The 23002-nt window shown below is 47.2% G+C and overlaps 1 protein-coding gene across 5 annotated transcripts in view; it reads right to left on the minus strand.

Moving 5' to 3' along the window:
* The window catches only part of ZFAT (zinc finger and AT-hook domain containing), a 196828-nt gene that overhangs the window by 146604 nt on the left and 27222 nt on the right, over positions 1–23002 (minus strand). For 3 of the 5 annotated variants that reach the window (XM_027611408.2, XM_027611419.2, XM_027611444.2), the window contains exons 2-3: positions 18208–18384; positions 5236–5487 (exon numbers count right to left, since the gene is read on the minus strand). In XM_027611408.2, the coding sequence (XP_027467209.1) occupies positions 5236–5487; positions 18208–18384 (429 nt within the window). Of the gene's footprint in view, positions 1–3740; positions 3857–5235; positions 5488–18207; positions 18385–23002 lie in introns of those variants that run through there. The other 2 variants (XM_027611429.2, XM_027611440.2) reach the window with 2 other exon arrangements.

The raw sequence follows: 23002 nt of genomic DNA on the forward strand, positions 1-23002 counted from the left end.
CGGAACTACGCAAGGTGGGACCTTCGTTTCTTATAAGGTTAGCAAAAAAGCTGACAGAAGTACACGGGAACGCATAAAATCTACATCCATGAGGTGGAAATGACACTGGTCTGAAGGCACAGCGCAGCTGGCCACAGGGCGGGAGGCAGGTGTGGGGCTGCACGCACCCCAACCCTCAATCAGGTGAGACTCTGGATTATCCAGACTCTGGATAATCATCACCTCTGGACTTCAACTTCCTTGACTATAAAACTATGAAAGTGAGTCTGAAAAGGGGGCTTTCTGAGCAAATCTTAAAAGGTCACATACCATGTGGTTCAATGGATACAAGATTTTTGAAGTGACCAAATAGAACAGATCTCTGGTTGCCAGGGGTGGGGGGGGTGGTGATTCTGCAGCAGGAGCACGTGTCCCCCGCGTGATGTGACACGGAGCTGCACACATGCGTGTCACCATCCGTGTCGGTTCTGATGTCGTGCTGCACAGCTACATACGATGCACCCCTTGGGGGCAACAGGGGTGAGGGCCCCAGACTTCTCTACACAATCCTCTCGACTTCCTGTGAATCTGTAATTATTTTCAAAATATAAAGTTTTACTTTTTAAAGGGTTTTTCTTAAAACTTTGAGCCATACCCTTATTATTTTCTCTGTGGGCCCTAGGACTTGAAATAATTTATCTCCCAAATTGCATTTATTAAGATAATTCCTTTGCCCATGTTTACTGACAGAACTATCTTACTTTATGACTCTCACAAAACCATGATTTCCGGATGGATCAAAGGCATAGGTAATAAATGAAACCATACAAATCAGAGAGGAATAGATAGAAGCATGTATTTTATTATTTGGGGGCATAGCTAAGTGTTCTCAGCTATGATGAAAAGGGCAAGAAATCTAAAAGGAACGTTCGACAGGAGTGACAGGACAGATTCTTAAAACTCAGTGAAGTGCAAAAGGAAACAAAGTAAGGCTACAAATGAAATGAAAAGACAAATGATAAACTGTGGAAAATACTTTCTGCACATAACGATGACCCAAAGGTGTAGTAAGTAAAGAGCACAGGCTAACACCCCAAATTACACACAAAACACAAATCCCCAGTAATTCTGTAACCAGAGGGTCTACTCGTGACCACACAGATGCCAATTCAAATAATTAAAAGAAATCGTTGGCAGAAGGGCCTGGCAGAGCTGAGGACTGACAGAGCGCAAGATGAAGAGGACCAGAGCGGGTAGGAGCTGGTGTCGGGGAAGTAACCGACAGATGCTGTCTGCAGGGTAGCTTGGCAACGTGCGGGCGTGTCAAAATGTAATATATGCTCTTATTAGCCCAGCAATTACGTGACTAGGTATTTACCGAAGATAATAATAGCATGAGGGTAAATATAATAAAATTAAAATGCATGCTTAAGACCAGTCACCTGAGAGGTGGTTTGTGTTTTGTTTTTTTTTTTTTTTTAAATCAGGGACAAAAATTAAAAGCAATCGTGAATGTCAATCGACTGGACACTGATGAAGGAAAATGCACAGCCCATGCATATGGTGAAATGCAGGGTGGCCTTTAAAAATGACAATAATCTACATTTACTGATTGTTTGGGGTCAGGAAGCAGAGCACAGCTGAACTGTGGCAGGTTCAGAACCCAGCCCTGCTGCTTACAGGCTGTGTGATCTCAGCAAGCTCCTGAACCTCTCTGTGCCTCAGTTTCCTCTTCTGTAAAGTGGGAAAACACCAGTGCCTACTTCTTAGAGCTACATAGCTACATACAGCACTCAGTCACTACTGCTGTGACTTAAATGAGCTAACAGCTGTAAGATGGTGATATCCAGAAAGTGCTATGGAACAGCTTGTTAAATAAAAAATACTGACATGAAAACTTTATCGGCCACATTAGTGAGTGAAACAAGATCACAGAACATGATGCATGACCCCATTTCTAAAAAACGTACACGTACATAGAACCGAGCAGGATCTTTCTTCTTTCTTATACAGTGTAAGAGCCGATACACCTCGTCAGTGAGATTCTGGATTATTGTTACTTCTTAGTATTTTCTGTAACATCTCAGGTATTAAAAAAGAAAAAAATGTCAATATCCAATAGGCACTCTCAGACACTTTTGGAATCTGAATTGGCTTGAGCTTTCGGGGTGGGGGAAATTTGGTAATATGTAATATACTTTCTGACCCAGGGGTTATACTTCTGGGAGTTACTCCTACGAAAATAACAGTGAAAGTCTACAAATACACATATACGTGGGTATGTATACACATACACACACACACACACACACACACACACACACGTGCATACAGAAGCATTTATTAAAGCAATACTCACAGCAGCAAAAGACTGGAAATAACTTAAATTTCATCAATTGCAAACAGTAAGACACAGAAAAATGCCATAGAGCTCCATGGAAAGATCCTTTTGTTGAGGGTCTTGAATGCCCAGGAGCAGACTTTGTACTTTACTCTGAAGGGGAGACACTGAAAAACTTTGCTTCAGGAAGAAAACCCTGAGGGCAGTGCAGAACATCCATAGATCTGCGTGAACGTCTCAGGCTGCATCCAAGTTAGATCCAGGTCTGACCTCTGGAGGAAGAAGCAGAGGGAATGTTTTGCAAAGGAGATCCCTGATTTCCAACCGTAATGTAAAAAAGCCCAGGAGTCTCCCACAAGGAGTCTGATGGGATAAATCATGTGAAGGCACAAAAACAAAACAGATACGCAAGAAGACAGCACTGAATGAGCACAGAGATTCGGATTCTCAGGACTCAGGCAGGTACACATGGAGAGGCTCTGAAGGCTACAGCTGGTGCCTCTTATTAAAATGCAACCACCATGGGGAATGCAAACTGGTGCAGCCGCTCTGGAAAACAGCACAGAGGTTCCTCAAAAAGTTAAAAAATAGAACTACCCTATGATCCAGTAATCACACTGCTGGGTATTTACTCAAAAAATACAAAAACACTAATTCAAAGGGATACATGCAAGCCCTATGTTTACAGCAGCATTATTTACAATAGCCAAACTATGGAATCAACCCAATCGTCCATGGACAGAGGACCGGATAAAGAAGGTGTGGTCTATGTATACAATGGAATATTACTCAGCCATCAAAAAGAACAAACTCTTGCCATTTGCAATGACATGGATGGAGCTAGAGAGTAATCTCCTAAATGAAGTAAGTCTGAGAAAGACAAGCACCATATGATTTCACTCATATGTGGAACTTAAGACACAAAACAAAGGGGAAAAAAGAGAAAAAACAAACAGAAGCAGACCCTTAACTCTAGAGAACACAGTGATGGTGACCAGAGGGGAGGTGGGTGGGGGGTAGGGGAACTAGGTGATGGGGAGGAAGGAGGGCACTTGTGATGAGCACCGGGTGATGGATGGATTTGCTGAGTCACTATACTGCACATCTGAACCCGATATCACACCGTTAACTATACTGGGATTAAAGTAAAAAACTTAATAAACAAAATGCAACCACCATTAACTATCTGCGTGAGAAGAAGAGAGCAGGGGGTGTGCCTGGCGTAGGGGGCAACTCTGCACTCCAGGGCCAATGGCTGACACATCCACCAGAAATTAGCACTTCAGGGGCAGGGAGGTATGTCCTCGTCCTTCTTCCCTCAACCATCTCACTTTTAAAAGTACCTTAATTTGCCAAAAGGGCATCGGGCTCTGAGGCCACGGCACTCCCTACCTACGTGTCTCACACAGCAATGACTCACGCTCTGCCATGGGACAGCTGCCTTCTCGCTGACTTCTCTCGTCTGAATGCTCGTCCACGATGCGCATTCGCCCATGCAGCCTAGAAAGGGTTCACGGAGTCACCTTGAGAGCAGTTCTTCAAAGGAAAGAACAACATTTCATATTTTCTACAGTTTGCACAGATGTTGGCAATGAGCCTTGGCCACCAACCTAGATGTCTGGTAAGTATCAGGTGATGAGTTGCTCAATTATCCCCCCAGTCTGTGCGAGGATTTTGCACACCAATGGTCTTGCTTCACCGCTGGGAGGTATTTATAGTAAAGAACTTGACAATGGAGGTTCAAAGGCTAGGTCCCCTTGCTAACTGAAGGACGCTGGACTAATGACCTGACTTCCCAGGGTCTAACTTTCCTTATCTATAAAACCCGAAGGAGGACAACAGTACTGTTTCCGTAACACTGCGAGGAAAGTGACAGCTAACATTCATTTGTTGAGCGCTTTTCATATGCAGGTGCTGTTCTGAGCACTTTGTAAGTCCTGCCTTATTTAGTCCTCAAAGCAACCAGATGAGATAGTGCTGGGTTTTATTCCCATTTTACAGATGAGGAAACGGAGGCAGAAGGAAGCTGGTAAGGGCTGGAGCAGCTGCAATTCAAACCCAGGAAGCCATATCCCAAAGCCTGTGTTTTAACCAAATGGTCTCCCACGTGACGTCCTGAGCCCAGCACAAAGCACAGTAAGAACTTCAACCGTCGGGCCGTCTGAGCACTTCACAAGTGGCACAAGAACCAGACGACAGCAGAGCCCACAGCAGAGGCCCTCCCCTCTCCAGGACAGTGGTGCTACTTTATTACCCCGAGAAGGTCGCCCAGGAGACGCGCTCTGCCACGGTGACGTCACTCCCCGCTCACCTGTGCACCCCCTTCAGCCTCTTTTAGAAGTGGCTGCAGAGCTGAAGCCAAGCCAGAAACATATGTGGAAGAAGCACCAATATTCCATTTGCTTCCAGAATGCCCGCCACAACCTAGCCCTCGGCCTCCGCTGGCTCATCAAGGTCCCTCACGGGGGCGTTGAGCATCCTAATGTCCGCACTTGTGCTCACACAGCCCTGTCCGCCCACAGAGACGTCCTCCCTCCACTAATCCCAGGGCCACCCAAACCGCGACACCAGGTCCCCTCCTGACTCCCCATCGCCAAGGGCTTATTCCCTGCTCACATACTGTGCTGTCCAACCCTCCCGTCCCCCCCAGAACATAAGCTCATGTCTCACCCTCTCTGCAAACCCCAGAGCCCCATAGCGGCACCCCCGTGACTCACACTCCGTGGGCACCACCTACCACACGACACCTTCAATTCAGAGGTGACTTACGGTCAAAACGAGGAACTTTTCCAGAGAGGTGAGACTTGGTGTAACAACGCTCTCTTTCCACGTAGTTAACTGACCCAGCAAAGCCTGCCGTCGGTACTTACGTGTCTTCCTAGGAAACAGACGCGCTCGGCCCTCAGGCATCATACCTGCTTCCCCCTCCTCCTCGTCCAAATTCAGCACGATGATGCAGATGTGCTTCCTCAGCTGGCGTGGGTTGGAGAACTTTCGACAGCACTTGCTGCATTCCAAGCTGCTGGGAGCCAGGCCGCTGCCCTCAAGGGCCGGTGGGCTGTCCTCGCTCGGACCCACGGCACTTTCTACCAGCAGCTCCTCCTCGGTGCTGGGCTTCTTTGTGGAGCCCTTGGGCCTGCCTCTCTTCCTCTTCATGACCGAAAACTCTACCGAGGAAACAAGAGGGCACAAGGTAGTTACACGCAGCAACAGTGGCGGGCACGCACCCAACTTCCAAATGTGCGAGTGTGTTCAGTTTCACGTTTTATGAAAAACAGAAAGTCTGAAGCAGTTGCGGAAATTAACAGCTACAGGCAGTATCTTTAGTGCTCGTGTTGCTGCATCTACATGCTACCATGTTACCAATTTCCTAATATTCTGATTTAAAAATACCCGTATGATGAGAACCTTTGCACATCTTCTCTCATAAAATGGGGATGATTCTAAACTGTGACCGGCAGCCCCCCGGTTCACAAATCAGACTCCTAGTGAACCACTGACTCCACTTACACCCCGTTCTCAGAACGTGCTTAAGGACTGCTTCACAAAAGATTCGCAAAGGCTGCTTAGCTTTTCATGCTCTTAATGAGCTACACAACTACTCAGATTATTTCATGGCATCATAATTATTACAGCCAAATTGTTCTGATAAAACAGAGAAAAAATAATTACAATCTAAGTCTACCAATTACAGGACTAAAGACAGTAGCAGTATTTTTCGAGTTTCCTAGCGACCTAGTGAGTTCAACGGCATGCTCAGAGCTGCTCTAAAGCAAGTTTCCAATCATTTTTCAACTTGTATTTCTTCTTAATTAGCACTCATTTTAAAGCATTCATCTCCAGAATGAAGGTGGGAATTAAGATGGGTGAGCAGGGTCAGGGAGCATCGTGCTGTTGGGTGTGTGTGTGAAGGTGGAGTGGCGTGGTCTCAGACGATGGGACCTGACAGGTACCCCGAGACATCGCAAGCGGGAAGCCAGCACCACCTGGCTGATACCCCAGTGTGAGTGGCCTGTCTGCTGAGGTACAGCACTTCAGCAGTCCTCCAAATCTGAGCAGCAGAGGAGAAGAAGGGGTCTTGGGTTCCAGCACTATCCTGGGAAAATGGTCACGTACAGAAAGATGATGTCTTCGGGGCTCCTCCCTGCTCTAAGGCTACTGGTCCGCACAGAAAAGCATCACGCACGCTGCCCACTGCTACTCCCATGAGGACCCTTTCAGTAGATTGCTGTGCTCCCAAACCAGACAGGGAGACCAGAGGAGAGAGGAAGGCAGGAAGGTTCTGGAGCAGAGTCTGAAGGGAAAGAGTGGCATGACAATGTGCGGTCTGGACAAAGGAGCCTGCTTTGACGCGGGGTCCCCAAGAACTCAGGGAGATCATGCACCAGAATGGGGGAAGAGGTAGGGGGATTGCAGGGGCAGAGCTTCTGCAGAGGTGCAGGGCCAAGGGGGGTTGGTCAACAATGACCAAGAGAGCCAAACCGGAGCCCTCCTGGGCCAGGGCAGCCAGCACAGTGCACAGTGACTGCCTTCCCGCTCTGTCGAGGCGCGTGCTGGAGGTGGGGGGGTGGGGGAACAGGGGAGGGAAAAGTACTTAGCAACAGGAAGGCAGAAGAGACCAGATGAGACAAACAAGGGCACGAGACGCTTGGATCCCGCTGCCTGCACCGGATTTTACAGGGGAGAACAACAGCTGTGTAAACCCAAGAGCCAGCCGACAGCTATGGGAGGTTGGGGCGGGTGGCAAGGAGAGGAACGCACAGTGAGGACAAGCGGCTGACCTCACAGTCACTGAGACTTCTCTCCTGTTAGTCTGCATAACAGCATGTACTTGTGCAAATTACCGAAGCAGCAATGAGGAGCAGAGGAGCAGGATCAGTGGCGAGGCCCTCAGATACCTGACACACGTCACGTCAGCTAAGCTGCAGAAACAGGTTATGGAAGTCCGTGGCCCAGGCCCAACCTCCGAGAAGGCCTCTGCATCCTGCTGGGCAGATCAGCCTTCCTCCTCTGAAAGGCTCCAAGGATGCAGGTGTGGTGAAGGAGGAACCTTACCCAGAGCGGTCTGGCCTCTGCCCTCAGCTACTGGGGGTGACCTCTAGGGCCCCAGAAGGTCCTGCCTGATAGGAGTGCCTGTTTGCGCGGGGGCTGGGGCCACCGACAGTCTAACAACGTGATTTATGACGGGGCTCTCTGACAAGTCAGAGCAGTTCTGACCTCTGGAGGAACCAGAGAACAGAGGTATTCATCTGAACCCACGGGAGCGAGGGACTGAAGACCAGGCACGTGGGCAGTGTGTCATTGAGCTGGACACCGAAGGCTGAGGTGAGCATCCCTGATTGGGAATACTTGAGTCCTGTCACATAATATAGCAGGAAGAAGGCAAGAGCATCCAGAACTCCACGGGGGGAGAAAGATGACCAAAAGCTCCACGTCTAGAACCCTCCCAATCCCAGACTTGACCCATGCATCTCTCCCTGTGGCTGGTTCTGACCTCTCCACTTTTTGTATAAAATGGTAATCGTTAAGTATAGTGCTTTTCTGAGTTCTGTGAATCATTCTAGCAAATTACAGAACTGGAGGGAGTCCTTGGGGTCCTCCAAATTTGCAGCTAGCTGGTTCGAGTAAGGGTGGCCCCGGGGACTCCCAAGCTTGTGGGTGGGGTCAGCAGTCTTGTGGGCAACTGTGCCCCTAACCTGGGGTTCAGCACACACAGGACACCTAGCGTTCTCTCCTCGGAGACGTGCCAGAGGGTGTGAGACTCTGCCGCCGTGCGTCTCTCTCCCCGCAGACGGGGGACACCCTGCAGGCAGAGCCCTAGCCCCGACTCTCTGTTACACCCAGCACCTAACCTGGTATCCTGCACAGCGGGCACCAATAAATCTGGGTAGGTTAAACCAGCGAGCCGTGCACAATCTGGCTGTCAAGGAAGAAACACAAAATCAGCCCTGAAAGCTTTGGAAATCCTCTAATACGACGGTGACAAAACTAATCTTACATCTTGCTACATCCATAATGCAGATGCTCAAGACCAATTAGTTAGCGAAAAATGAAATATTCATAAATGAACTTGGAATAATTTAAAAGCGTGGAAAACGAGTTGCTGCCGTCAACTACAAACACAAACATTTCACAGAACTGCTGAGGACTCTGGAACTGGGCAAGGGAAATCTTGTAACCTCTCAATCAAAACCCTGGAATGGGCTTGCCTTCCATTCCCCTTCCTCCTCCGTGAATTCCCTGGTTCCGTCTGTCTGGGAACTCTGATTTGTCCTAAAGACATCTGCCGACTAAACCCCCTCTCCGTTCTTTGCCACCACCCAGATCCCTACACATGGCCCCCAGACCACAGCCTCCTGCTCTGGTCCTCCTTGTCTCACTACCTCGCTCTAGAACATTCCATCGTTCACAACACTCAGACCCGGCTGTCTAGGTCCTTCCTCACATGGCTCAACATGCACACGCACGCACAGCTGTGCTCTCTCTCAAGTGCTCAGCAATGTTCCAGACCTCCCTAAATTCGCACAAATAATCCCAGTCTTTTTATGTACCTGTACTGCTCCGCCCCCGTCTGTGCCCACCTCCTGCACCCCAGTCAGACCCCAGGCCCCATTCAAACCCTCAGGTCCTCCTCCACGAGGCGGACCCAGCTGGTCTTGCGTTGACAGTGTGAGGCACGCGTGCTGTGCACACCGATGACACAGCCTCAGGCTGTGTGCTTCCCTCTTTCCCCACCTGTTACACATCCTGAGGGTGAATTCCCAGAGCCCAAGGATGGCAAACAGAGCTGGAGATGCAGGAGACATTTAATAAGTAAATACACATGGTCTGATGGCAGAAAAAGCAGCCATTTCCTGCGTCCACAGTTTCCAAAAGGAAGAGAGAGGCGAGCCACCACGCAACCTATCAGCCCTGTCCCGATGCCATAGTTTGAGGACGACTTCCTCACAGTCAAGAGAATCGTCCTTGCAGATCCAAGGCCAAAACTGGCAAGGGACACAAAGAATCAGCCAAAGGTTTTTTAATTCAATCAAAAGACAACATGAGCACCATGAAAAAAATAGCTCCACGTGACTAAAACTCTAGTAACGTAAGCCCTTTATTTGTACATCCCTCAAGGATGCAAGGCCCTTTCCCAGTTCTTATCTCATTTTATCCCCATAAAAACCTTCACAGATGGATGCTGCAAATGTTAATTTCCTCAAAAGGAAAAGAAATAAGGGACTCGAAGGTTCAAAGGGCTTGGCATGTTTTCCAGAATCTACTGCTGAGCTCACAGAGCCAGGATCCGGGTTTCTCTCTCCCCTGCCCGGCTCTTCCCGCTGGGTCATGCGGCCCTCAGGTCGGCTCTGGACATGTGGAAAGAGCCAGCGCCGCAGTGCAGAGAACACCAGCGGCAAGACCAGAAGACCAGACGTCCCGAGTTAAATCCCCCCCAAGCTGCCGTCTCTCGTATGAAAAATAAACACAAAACTGTCTGTTTTATAGTCCCCTATAAATAAAAGCCATCCATTAAAATGCTGAGCATAGTACTTAGAAGGTGATCAATAAATGGCAACTGCTTATTATTATGGCCATCCTCATTAAAACTGTGACTTGGACAATTTCCCTGAAGCAACTATTACCTTCCCACTCGGCCGGCTGCCACACCATGTGATTCCTGACTGCACACCTGCTCTTGTTCCCTATAGCACTCTTCCCTTGATTTCTTCATCTTGAAGTTTCTCACACACCAAGAAAGCCAACACGGATTTAGGGGCATCCACATTTCATGATGCTGGAGACCAGGGATAAAGCCAGCATCCTCACTCTGCAGCTCAATCCAGTCACACCAACTCAAGAATTTAGGCAAATCCCAAAACTCTACCCCTGCTGGGCCTGACAGGCACTCTCCCTGACATTTACTTCCAACAAGCCCAGGAAGCCATGGGAAGACAATGAATTATTCATCAGAAACGAGGGAGAGTGAGCCTTTGAGGTTTATGGGGAATGCAGCAGCCCCTCCACAGGACAGACGGCAGCTGGCCCTGTAACACGGGGCATCAGGGAGGCCGAAGGCACCCACGCCTGCTCCCCGTGGAGGTACCAGTAACAAGGTGGAAATGTCCCGCAAACAACAGCAACAGTGAGGAAGTAGCGAGCACGTACAGTGCAAGCGCCCCGCGAAGCCCTTCATGGGCACTTCCCCATCGAAGCTCGGCCCGAAGCATCAGTATTACGCCCACTGTATGGAAGAAGACGCTGAGGTTGGAGAAGATTAATCAAGTGGCCCCAAGACAAAGAAAACATAAGTGGCAGAGCTAGGCTTTGAACCCACCATTTGCCTCGGAGCCGGTGAACTTCACATTTCTGTCCATTCAGTTAATTTCAGAGCACAGAAATAATACAATAATACGATTTGACCTCTCCTCTACACTCTGCAGGAAAATGACAACAGTGTCACCGAGCTACAAGCCTCAGTGTGATCGACTCTTGACCCAGGCAACAGATGGATGAAACAGAAGCAGGAGGCTACAAAGTACATGGTGTGCGTACCACATACTAAGGCATCATGTATCAACATGTATTTATCTCATCACCTTTTCCAAAAAAAAAAAGGCCGGCATCTTACGTCCCTTTGCAGATGACAAAATCCATTTGCCGATGTCACCAGCAGGGCCTCCACAGGTGTGGTGCAGGCGGAGCCCTTCTCGAGGCACTACGGACGGCAGGTGGGGGCCGATACCTGGGCCATGCTCCACGAGCCAGGCTGAGCACTGGGCACCAGCTGCATCCAACCTGACCATGTTTTCTGCTCGTTCGCCCAGAAAGAAAGCCTGTTACTAATTCACCAGCCCAGAATGGGGGCACCTCTTTGTAACCCGCACAAAAGCACCCTGTGTGTCAGCCCCAGCCGTGGCATTCATAGGACAGCTCCAGGCCTGGAATAGGAGTCTCCCTCAGTCCGGGATGGGTGCTCTTTAGCCCTACGCTGCTGCCGGAGCAGAATAGAGACCCAGGTTTCAGTGGTTTCTGGAACACTGAGTACAGCAATGCCTGGTACACTCAGAATGACCCTGGCCGTGGTAGATGTCCAGGAGAGACAACACAGAGATTTAAATTTAGACGCCAACTTCCACCCTCAGACTAGACTCTGTGACCCCCTCTTTAGCGGCCAATCCTTGACCCCAGAGAAGTGCTTTCTCTGCTGCCCTGCATCACTGCCTCTGCCTACTGGCCGCCCAGCAGCCAAGAGGTGGAGCCATCAGGAAGAATGCCCCATGTGCCCTGCGCTGTCAGCACCTAGCAGAGCGCCTGAGCATCTGACAGGTGCATGGTGACTGAATAAAGAAGTGGGGTGCGAGGGAAGGCAGAGATAAAAGGAGAAGAGTTCCTATGGAAGGTCTGAAAGGGAAAGAAGATAGAAGACCAAACAAGGCTCTCCACGGACCCCCGTGAATTACAGCTCCAGCAGGCCACCCATCCCAGCCGCCATCGGGATGAACGAATATGTGCATGCACCCTCACACACCACTCACACCCAAACACACACCCACGCACATTCTCAGACACAACCACACACTCACACACACATTTTTTTCTTGGACCACAGCCAGAGATCTGATGGGGAAGAGAGGAGAAAATGAAAGGTTCTTAGGCAGACTGCTTCCTACATGAGCAAAACAGATTAAAAGGCTATAAAATAAACCAAAGGATTTAGGAACCTGCATGTTATAAAGGGAGACCAAAATAATCAATCAGTTACTACTCAGTTAAAGGTTTAATTAAATCATTTCAAGTATCTCTCAACTTAAAATGAACTGTGAAGGTTAAACCTGAATAGAAATCATTAGAGAGAAACTAAGCTTCTGGAAGCCTCAAATTTTACGGACTCACACAGAGAGAAAAAGGAGGACTTGGAGTTCTTAATGAAAGACTTTTGAAGAAATGTTCTCGTATTAAGAGTCTGAGTTTAATTAAAGTCTTAAATATTTTTAAAAATTAAACTGTACAGGCAACTAATCTTCCAGTATACACACACACACAAAGAGAGGAAATGTGTTCAAGAAAAATTTAAGTCAAAAATAAATTAGTTAATAAAGGAAAATAATTTTTAAAGCAGCTTCGTAGTAAGAATCTGATTACACCCAGAGCAGTACAAGAGCAGGCAAATGCTGTCAGAGCAGCTGGGTGCAAATCCCACTGTCCCACCTACTAACTAGGTAACTGTGAGCAGGTGGTGGTAAGGCCTCCACAGTCTCTGAGCCACATATTCCTCAATTATAAAATCTGGGCAGCACCAAGGAAACGGAAGACACGGACAGCAGTATAAACCAGCAAAACCTAATACTTATCTATGAGCATGTACCACCACCAACAGCAGACTACAAATTCTTCTCAACTGCACGTGGAACATTCTCCGAGACAAACCACATGTTAGGCCATAAATCAAGTCTCAATAAACATGTTAAGGGCTCAAACACATACATACAAAGTATGTGGGCTGAAATTAGAAATAAACAACTTCTACAAGTGAGTAACAAAATAAAAAAAAAACCCAATTAAGAAATGGGCAGAAGACATGAACAGACATTTTCCCAAAGACGACATGCAGATGGCCAACAGACACATGAAAAGATGCTCAACATCACTCGTCATCAGGGAAATGCAAACCAAAACTACAGCGAGATACCACCTCATACCTGTCAGAATGGCTATTATTAAAAAGATAGGAAATAGCAAGCGTTGGCAAGGATGTGAAGAAAGGGGAACCCTCTTACACTGCTGGCAAGAATGCAAGCTGGTGCAGCCCCTCTGGAGAACAGTATGGAGGCTTCTCAAACAATTAAAACAATTAAAAATAGAACTACCCTACAATCCAGAAATTCTACTTCTAGGCATTGAAGAAAACAAAAACACTAATTTGAAAAAATATACGCACATCTTTGTTCATTGCAGCATTATTTACAATAGCCAAGATACAAAAGCAGCCTGTGTGTCCCCCGACAGATGAATGGGAAAAAAAGATGTGTTTTGTATGTGTGTGTACACACACACACACACACACACACACACACACACACACACACACACACTGGAATATTTCTGAACCATAAAAAATAATGAAATCTTGCCATTTGCGACAGCAGATAAACCTAGGGAGTATTATGCTAAGTAAAATAAGTGTGAAAGAGAAAGATAAATACCATATGATTTCACTTACATATGGAATCTAAAAAAAACAAAAACAAAACAGAAACCGACTCATTGTTACAAAGGACAAACTGGTGGTTGCCAGAGGGAGAGGGATGGGGGATGGGTGAAATACATGAAGGGGATTAAGAGGTATAAAGTTCCAGTTATAAAATAACTAAGTCATGGGGATGAAAAGTACAGCAATGAAGGGGCGCCTGGGTGGCTCAGTCGGTTAAGCATCTGCCTTCAGCTTGGGTCATGATCCCAGGATGGGATCAAGCCCCACATGGGGCTCCCTGCTCAGTGGGGAGTCTACTTCTCCCTCTCCCTCTGACCCTTCCCCTGCTCCTGCTCTTGCTCCTGCTCTAATGAATAAATTTTAAAAATCTTTAAAAAAAGAAAAAAGTACAGCATAGGAAAGATAATCGATAATATTGTAATAACTTCAGTGGCAGATGGTGACTAGGGCCACTGTGGTGATCATCTCATAATGTATAAGAATATCGAATCACTACTTTATATACCTTGACACTAATGTAATCATGTATGCCAATCAAAATTTAATTTTAGAAAAGAAATAACAGAAAGAAATTCGTGAAACTCAAAAATTCATGGAAATTAAATGGCGCTCCGAAATAACGAATAGGTCAAAGAGGATATCATCAGGGAAATTAGGAAATAATGTTGAGATGATCAAAAGGAAAACACGACATACAAACATTTGTGGGATTCAGTGAGAGCAGGTTCACAAAGCTGTAAATGCCTGTGTGAGACATAGAAAGATCTCCAATCAGTAGCCTATTCTTCCAACCCAAGAAACCAGAGAAAACAGAAGCAAACCAAATGCACAGCAAGCAGAAGGACAAAAAGTAAAAATTAAACAGAAAAACAAAAGATAAAAATCAAAAAACTGTCAAACTTTTAGCTAAACTCACCAAGAAAAAAGAGGTAAGAATCAAATAGCTAAAATCAAGAATGAAAGATGGAACATTACTGCTCATCTTACAAAAAAAATTTTTTTTTTAATTCTCAGGGATACTATGAACAAGTAATTATATGCCAACAAATCAGAGAACTTTGATGAAATGGAAAATTTCTACATACCACTGAAAGGAATTCAAGAAGCAACAGAAAATATTCATGTACCTGTTGCAAGCAAAGAAACTGAATCGGTAATCCAGAAACTTCCCACCCAAAGCCCAGAACTAAAGGGCTTCACCAGTGAATTCTATCTAACGTTTAAGAAGAAATAACACCAACACTTCAAAGATCTTCCAAAAAACAGAGGAGGAAGGGACACGTCCCAACTCATTCTGGGAGGCCATTATTACCCTGATTCTAAAACCAAAGACATCAGAGAAATGACCCTACATAAGATCTCTGAATACAAACTCAAATTTCTTCATCAATGTCCTAGGCAAACCAGCTCCAGCAGCACAAGAAAAAGGATTATGCAATATGACCAAGTGGAATGTATCCCAGGAACGTAAGTAAGAGTGGTTCAGGGTATGAAAATCCATCCACATAAATCACCGTATTCATGCAATGAGGGGGAGAAAGAACACACGGTCACCCCCACTGAGGATGGACCACGGCTGCAGGGGGGACGGGCCTGGTGGGCTGGCTGTTCAGGAGACGAAGAGAAGGGTGGGTCTCAAGGAAGAGGCGGCCCCGATGGCCTCCTGAGCTGGCAGCCCTACCTTTCACTAACATCAGTAACAAGGGCAAGGGTGGAAGTCAGCATACGCGTATCAGAAACCACTGATGCACAGGATTTCAGGAGGAGATCTACCTGTTCTCTTATCATTTGCTCATTATTTATAATGAAATGAAAAATTCAAATTATTTCATCTCATTCACATTTCATTTTAGTTGGAAGAAAAATCTTAATAAGCAAAGCTGAATAAAAACAAAATTAAAACTTTGTAACCACCTTTCTCAAAGTTCTCAACCCATTAATTCATGTGACTTCTATCTGCCATATGAATTTTACAAGAGATTATCCCCTCTTCTGAGTTTATAGATGCTCAACCCCAGAGGCAACAGTCAAAGTTTCTGACCAAAGCTCTTGTTCCATCTGTCCATGCAGCCACACTCTTTGGAAGGCCGATGTATCTTAACCACTCAGCTATGGAATGTGGACGTCATCGGGAGTCCTCCAGGGAGGTCTGGATGGATGAGCCTTACTCACCCCCCCAGACTGGGTGGCAGAGGGCGAGGTGGCTGAACTGTGAGGGCCCTGGCATTAGGCAGATTCTTTTTTTTTTCCAGCTTTACTAAGGCATGACTGACAAACCAAAATTCTATATAGTTTATACAATATACTTTTTTAAGGTATACAAGATGATTTAAATATACATGTACACTGTGAAATGCTCACCACAGTCAACAATAGCAACCATTTTTTTCTTTTGGTGAGAACACTTACGATCTACTCTGTCAGCAACTTCAAGTATATAATACAGTATTGTTAACTAGAAGCCCCACATTAGATCCCCAGAACTTATTCAGCTCAAAGTTTGTACCTCTTGACTACTATCTCCCCATTCCCCCGACTCCCTGGCAACCACCGTTCTACTCTTTGGTTCTATGAATTCAGTTATTTTAGATTCTACATATATGTGAGATCATACAATATTTGTCTTTCTGTGTCTAGCTTATTTCACTTAGGATAATGTCTTCCAGATTCGCCCATGTTGCAAATGGCAGGATTTCCTCCTTTGGCATGGTTGAATAATACTCCTGTGTGTGTGTGTGTGTGTGTGTGTGAGAGAGAGAGAGAGAGAGAGAGAGAGAGAGAGACTTTCTGTATCCATTCTGTATCCATTTATCGGCTGACACTTAGGTTATCTATTGTGAATAAAGTTGGAAAGAACATGGGGGTATGGATATCTCTCCACGATATTGATCTCATTTCCTTTGGATATATTTCCAGAAATGAGATTGCTGGATCATGATATTATTTGATAGATTATCAAAGATAATTCTATCTCTACTTTTTTGAGGAACCTCCATCCTGTTTTCCACAGTGGCTGTACCAGTTTACATTCCTGCCAACAGGAATTGGGAACAGGTCCCTTTTCTCTACATCCTCGCCAGCACTTATTATGTCGTCTTCCTAAGGACACAGCCATTCCCAACAGGTGCGAGGTGAGAGCTCACTGCAGTTTTGACTTGCATTTCCCTGATGGTTAGTGACACTGAGCATCTTGTCATGCACCTGTTGGTTATCTGTATGCCTTCTTTGGGAAAACGTCTGTTCAGGTCTTTTGCCCATTTTTAATCAGCCAACTGGTAGATTCTTAACACCCAATTGACCTCCCTCCCCCGCTCCTTTTCCCCAAAGCAAAGAGACTCAAATGTGCACTACTGGTTTGAGATGTGATTACGTGTCACTTCCCACCTCAGACTTGCTTTCTCAAAGCGGGGAGAGGACAGATCCATTCATGAGGCCCATGACAGGGCTGAAATGCCGTGGACCCACCACACCAGGCTGCTAGTGAGGAAGACACGAATACTCCTGCTTCTCCTCATTCGCCACCACTGGTTTCAAGTGCTGGGTTTTCTTGGTTTCATCTCACGCGACCAACAGTAACCAGTGGAACTTCTCAACAACTTAATCCTCTGTCAGGTGTATTTCTCTGGGCTCCCTGGGAATGGCCAGAGGGACTCATTAACCAAAACATTTTTTGCCTGGAGTCTCTCCTTGTTAACAATGTCAGACAGATGATCAATAAGCCAGCCTGGTTAGAAATGCCAGTCTGAATATTCCCAGGAAAGAGCAATCGGTTATCAGTGTGGCTAATGAATGCTGTGATGGAACACTATCCTTCTGCACAGGAGACTGGCTGTTGTCCCTCATCATACAAAAATAGTTTTCTGGGGGCTTTTTTAAACTGCTGTTTGCTCTACTACATATTTTCTTTGTCTGTGGGGACCTAATTACAGTGCCTCGATGGTTTCTCTAAGCCAGCTGCCTGCCGCATCAGATGCCATTCAGTGGGAGATGTCTGGACACTGCACACAAGATGGATCTCACTCCACACACTGGCTGCAAACACAAAGGATTCTGTGCGAATCAAAGCTTCGCCACTGAAATCCTTTTTCCAGGTTTACACGCTCGGTTCAGAAATGCTGTGTCTCAGGTTGTATATTCTTACACATTAATCACCTATGTTATAATAGCTTCCCTTTATTGTCTTCTGTGCGGGCGTCATCCGGCACCACAGGTATATCCCCTGGCTTCATCCCCAGCGCCCACCTGTGACAGGCATATTTATCTTAATTTGTCAGATAAGCTCAGGGAGGCTCAGAGAAGTCATGTCGTTTGCTTCAGGTAATGCAGCCCGCAGGTCCTAGGGCCGGGTTAAACCCGCACTCATCTGACAAGCTCATGCTTTCTGCACTGTGGGAGGCATCACCTTGTCTCATGCGCTCCTTCCTTCCTCCATTCGTTCATTCCTCCTTCTACAGCCAGGCGCTGGAGAAGCACCCACAGAGGCCAGGCTCGGTGAATTCAAAAACACACTCTTATTTGAGCAGACCTATATCATTGGACAAGTACTAACTGTGGGAAATGTGAATGTTCTCAGTTTCTGTGCCCACCAAACAGAAACCCAGCATCAAAGTACATGCGAGCAAATCACCACTACTGTCACCAATGGGCACATCCGTGGCCATGGCCCCCTCACCCGGTACCCCAGGCCCCTTACCATCTCCGCTTTTGCTTGGGTTGGTGGGCTCAGGAGTACTCAGAGGTCTGAGGGGAATGATGATTTCATCAACATTAACCCCTTCTTCTGTGTGCTTCTCAGAAACATGGGACAGCAGCTCCGACTGGCTAGGTGAGAAAAGGTTACAACATTTGCACATGAAGATGGCCGTGTTTTCTGTAAGAAAAAAAAAAAGCAAACGATGTTATTTCATCTTAACGAAAACAACAATTGCTTCCAATTGCCAAAGAAAAATACCGAAGGCTGCCCTTTTGAGCCATGGCCAGTCTCCGACACACTGTGTCCCTCTCGTGGACACCTCCAGGCCAGGCAGCTCCCTTTTAACTTCAGGTGGCCCCAGTTGCCAGAAAATTCTTTCTTCAGAACTTCAAAACCTCAGTCCTTCCAGATAGTGTCTATTTTGGGAAACCCCCACCCCAAACCGTTACCCAAATCTACCCAACAGCCCAGATTCCAGCACTGACATGGCAAGGTAAAATAAACAAGTAGGAAACTGCAAAACCAAAATCCAACCTTCAAATGCATGAACCTCAATGACAGCAATTAAGTGCTCTAGCTAGGCTCTCTCAAATTAGGTACAAGGGAAAATTGATCAAAACAGCATTTCTCAAGAGCCAAGACACCTTTCGCTGGCTGGCACAGGGACTAAAAACAAGAAGAATGGGAATCTGTTGATTTTTTTTAAGCCACTTAATTCCTATTTGAAAGCATTACCACCGTTCACAAGTATTTACTAATAGTCCATTATTTTCATCCCATTATACTAGGCAGGAAGATGTAATGGGAAAAGGCTCCTTTCTGAGTCTAAGATAATTGTAGGTACATAGAGGAATATTAAATTTAGGATCAAAAAACTAATTAAAAGCTAGATCTTTTTTTAACAGTGCAAAGAAGAACTGGTATGATGGAAAAGACAGTGGCTTTAAAGCCAGACGAACCCAGATTACATTCCCAACCCCGTCCCTAAATGCTGTAAAGTGGGGTGATCTTCGAGAAATAGTAATAACCTCTCAGTTGCTGGAATGCACTAGGAGAGGCAGCGAACCTGCCTACTCAGCAGTGGGAACGCTGTAAACCACAGCCCTGACTCTGTCCAGCTCTCCACCTACCATGTGCCCTCACCCACCTCACCTACGCCGCTGGACAGCTAAAAATCTACACCCACACTGCCTGCTTCCCCTCACCCTCATCAGCCTCACGGGGACTCCTGACGCTGCCTGGCAGTCATACAAGGTCTCCGGGCCACCTGCTCTCTGTGGAGGCTGGACAGATATATGGCAATCCTAGATGATCTCTAGGCCATCTGCTCTCCGTTGACGATGAACAAATGTTTCGTACCGCTCCACTCCCATCTCGCATCCTCACACTGGGCTGCTGACCTATGCCACATGAAGCCGCCAGAAGACAACTTCCATGAGCTTCCACCACCACGCCTGCCCACGCACCTCCATCCTCCCCCACCCACCCAGCCTTGCCCCTGTTGGTATGAGGGTTGACACCAGCAATGGCACAGAAAGTGCATGTGTTGGCGGGGGGGGAATCTATGGGAGCTGGCCACCCCACTGCAGGCCACACTTTTATCACCAACATTATTTAGTACCGGTGGCTCAGGGAGATGAAAAAAACAAAAAAGCAGGCCAACATTTAAATGTTGTTACTGCTTTAAAATTCTCTGAAGACAACGCACCCCTAGTGCCTGCACCTGGGAGGACCACACCCACAACCCGCCCTGGAAGGCCACTTGATACGTGTGGCCGGTGGGCACTGAACCCCAACCCCTCCCACACAGTGACAGTGTTCCAGAAACTTCTGCTTCTTTCTCCAGACCACCAATTCTTCCTCTCTGCCACCGCTACATGCTTATTTTTCCCAGCTTAAGACAAAAATCTTTCTTGCTCTCCACTGCCCTGCTCTCCCCCACCCCATTTTTCTCCTCCTCTTTGAAGCAAGACTCCCCTACCAGAAGAGGAGACCTGAAAGAAAGGCAGTGGGCCAACCTGACATGGCCACAGTGAGGACAGAACCCTGCAAGGCACCGAGGCTGCAGGAACAGATCTCCCTCTGGATCCAAAGGAAGGGTTCCTCCATGAACAAGCAGGTGGAGTAATGACCTAAGAGAATTCTTCCCTACCAAACAACACAGGAAATAGAAATTTAACGAAGCAGAACATTGCTTCATCAATGAAAATCTCTCATGAATACTGTCAATCGATATTTTATTTTTTTCCAAGAAATGCTTTATTCCTAAGGAACCCAAAAGCCTTCCCAAACAGGAAGAGACCACAGTAACACTTCTTTTCTTTATACGAGGCCATGTTGTTTTCAACGTGCTTCCTTTCCTGCTGACTCTACCACGATCCTACGATTTAGGCAAAAAAGGGTTTGCAAAGCCCCTTCTACAGGCAAGGACACTGAGCCTGAGAGAGGAGAGCAGCTTGCCGGAGTCATGGTGGGCAGGAAACAGAGAGCAGACTCTTTGCCACCTGCTTCTGACATGAGCTGAGTGTGGCCACACACCTTGAGTGGGAGTTCCTTCAAGTTAGGCTAAAATACTCACTGTGGGCCAATAGCGTCTGAAATGACAATCATCCCCGAGAGCATAATCCCAGCATCATCCATCAATTTCTTTCGTGCTCATTCCAGCCGAGTACTGAGCAGTGGCCATGGGTGGGCCCCTCGGAGGCCCCACGGCACAGGGACAGTTCCAGCATGCGGCCCGCCACGGAGGGTGACACAGACATGGCACACACCAACTGCATCATATGGTTTCTATGAAGCCACTTCCCAACAGACCTCTACGTGGTACTGATTTTGGTGACGCTCTCAGAAGAAAGGGAATCCTATGACATTTAGCAGAGCATAATTTTGGGGGGCCTCAGAGTATATTGTGAGTGGCTGAGTCGACAGGCACACCAGGCCCCATATGGAGACCAGATAAATAAAACGACTTCTGCATCTACGCAGGACAAAGTGTGGGAGGCTACTGTCAGTCTGCTACCTGACTATTCCACACCATGGGACAGCCAGGGTGGCACCTGGCCCTGGCCCACGTGCTTCCCAAGGCCTGCAGCGCGTCTGCTCTGTTAGAGAGGTGGAGACTAGACCCAGAGCTTCCAGGGGCAGCCGGGGAGATAAGGACGCGTGACCCAGGAGGACCACCACGTCACTGTGGGTGTGGGCAGAGACGAGCCTGCAGGACCCGGGCAGCTGAGAGGCTGGCCTCCCCTCGGCCCTGCGGCCAGGGAAGCACAGAGTCAGGGTGGAACGCAGCTTCACCGGACCCAGGCCCCGGTGCCACATGGCCCTTCCCAGGAACACAGCCCCGCAACCGCCAACAGGAGCACACAACTAGCCCCCTGAGCTGCACCAGTGGCTGGGCTCTGTTTTGCCACCAACCATGCAGTCTTGTATTACTTTTTTTTTTTTCAGATTTTATTTTTAAGTAATCTCTACACCCAATGGGGGGTTCGAACTTACAACCCTGAGACCAAGAGTCACAACGCTCTACCGACTGAGCCAGCCAGTCGCCCCGATGCAAGCTTGTATGGTTAAGAGCAGCTGGTTCTGGAAGCCCAGACAGAATACAAAGTGTTCCCTCTGGAACATAATCTGTGACTGTCCCCCCAGCCTCCGACCGGGAGGGAAACCGTGCACTCTTTGGAGATGCTCATAAAGCAGGGTATAAACAGCAAAATGCCAAAACATGCAAAGAAAGTGTCCAATCAGGCTGCATCCCCCAAAATATTAAGAATTGTTATTCCACCAAAATAACAACAAAGGAGCTCTTTTCATTTTTATAGGAGACTAATATGGAAAAATGTATCTTATACCCTGAAATATAATCATAATTATGTTGTCAGCTAATTTTGATAAAGATGCTATAATTTGGATGCATTTTTAGGTCCAATTACTGTGCACTCATCCTCAACAAAAGGATTCAAAGAGAAAACCACATGTTCAATACAAGGAAAATCACAGAAGTCTGGAGTTTGAGTGTTCCATTTCGATGAAATACTTGCCAGTTTTCAACCAGCTACTCTGTACTATTAAGAAATCTTAAAATAACTGCACAAACAAGTCCTCATTTCTGAACTCTGACTTGCAGACAGTCCTGGCCAGGAAGAGCCACATCCTGTCCGTGACCTCTGACTTGTACCTGTTTACCCCCGCCCTGCCTGGGGACCCAGGGATGAGCGAGCCTCTGACCCCACTGCCTGAAGGAGGTCATGAAGGGGCTCGTAGGTCTGGGGAGGTTGGTCAGGCCCCTTTGCCGCTGGGGAGGGTCACTGGGAGCGAACAGATCCCACCCCCTCCTCTGGCCACAGGCAATACACGTGTCAGCTTAAGGTGGCCTGCTCCTGAGGGACACCGCCCCCAAAATCTTCAGGTCCTTGAGTAAAGAGGCAAAGAGCGTCAACTCAGCCTTGAGTGGAGGCCACATACTCCAGCCAGCTCACAGGACGGCCCGGCCCTGCATATAATGAAGGGCGGCCTTTCCTTTCTGCTGTTCTAAGTTCACCTCCTCTGGGAGGCCAAGGTCGGATGGCCACAGCAAGATAGGATTCAGGCATTCCGGGTCTCCTGGTCCTATAGCAGAGCTTCTTATGATTGTCATTATCCATGACAGAAGTTACAGTATGAACACGTGCTCGTTGTAAAACACCTAAGTAATACAAAACCCCACAGAATAGAGACAGCTCCCTTATCATCCCCTTTAGAACAATGGCATCACTGAGCAGTTCGGTGTGTATCCTTCCAGACCTTTTGCCGTGCA

This window comes from Zalophus californianus, chromosome 4 (assembly GCF_009762305.2).
Source record: "Zalophus californianus isolate mZalCal1 chromosome 4, mZalCal1.pri.v2, whole genome shotgun sequence".
In the NCBI taxonomy this organism is placed as follows: Eukaryota; Metazoa; Chordata; class Mammalia; order Carnivora; family Otariidae; genus Zalophus; species Zalophus californianus.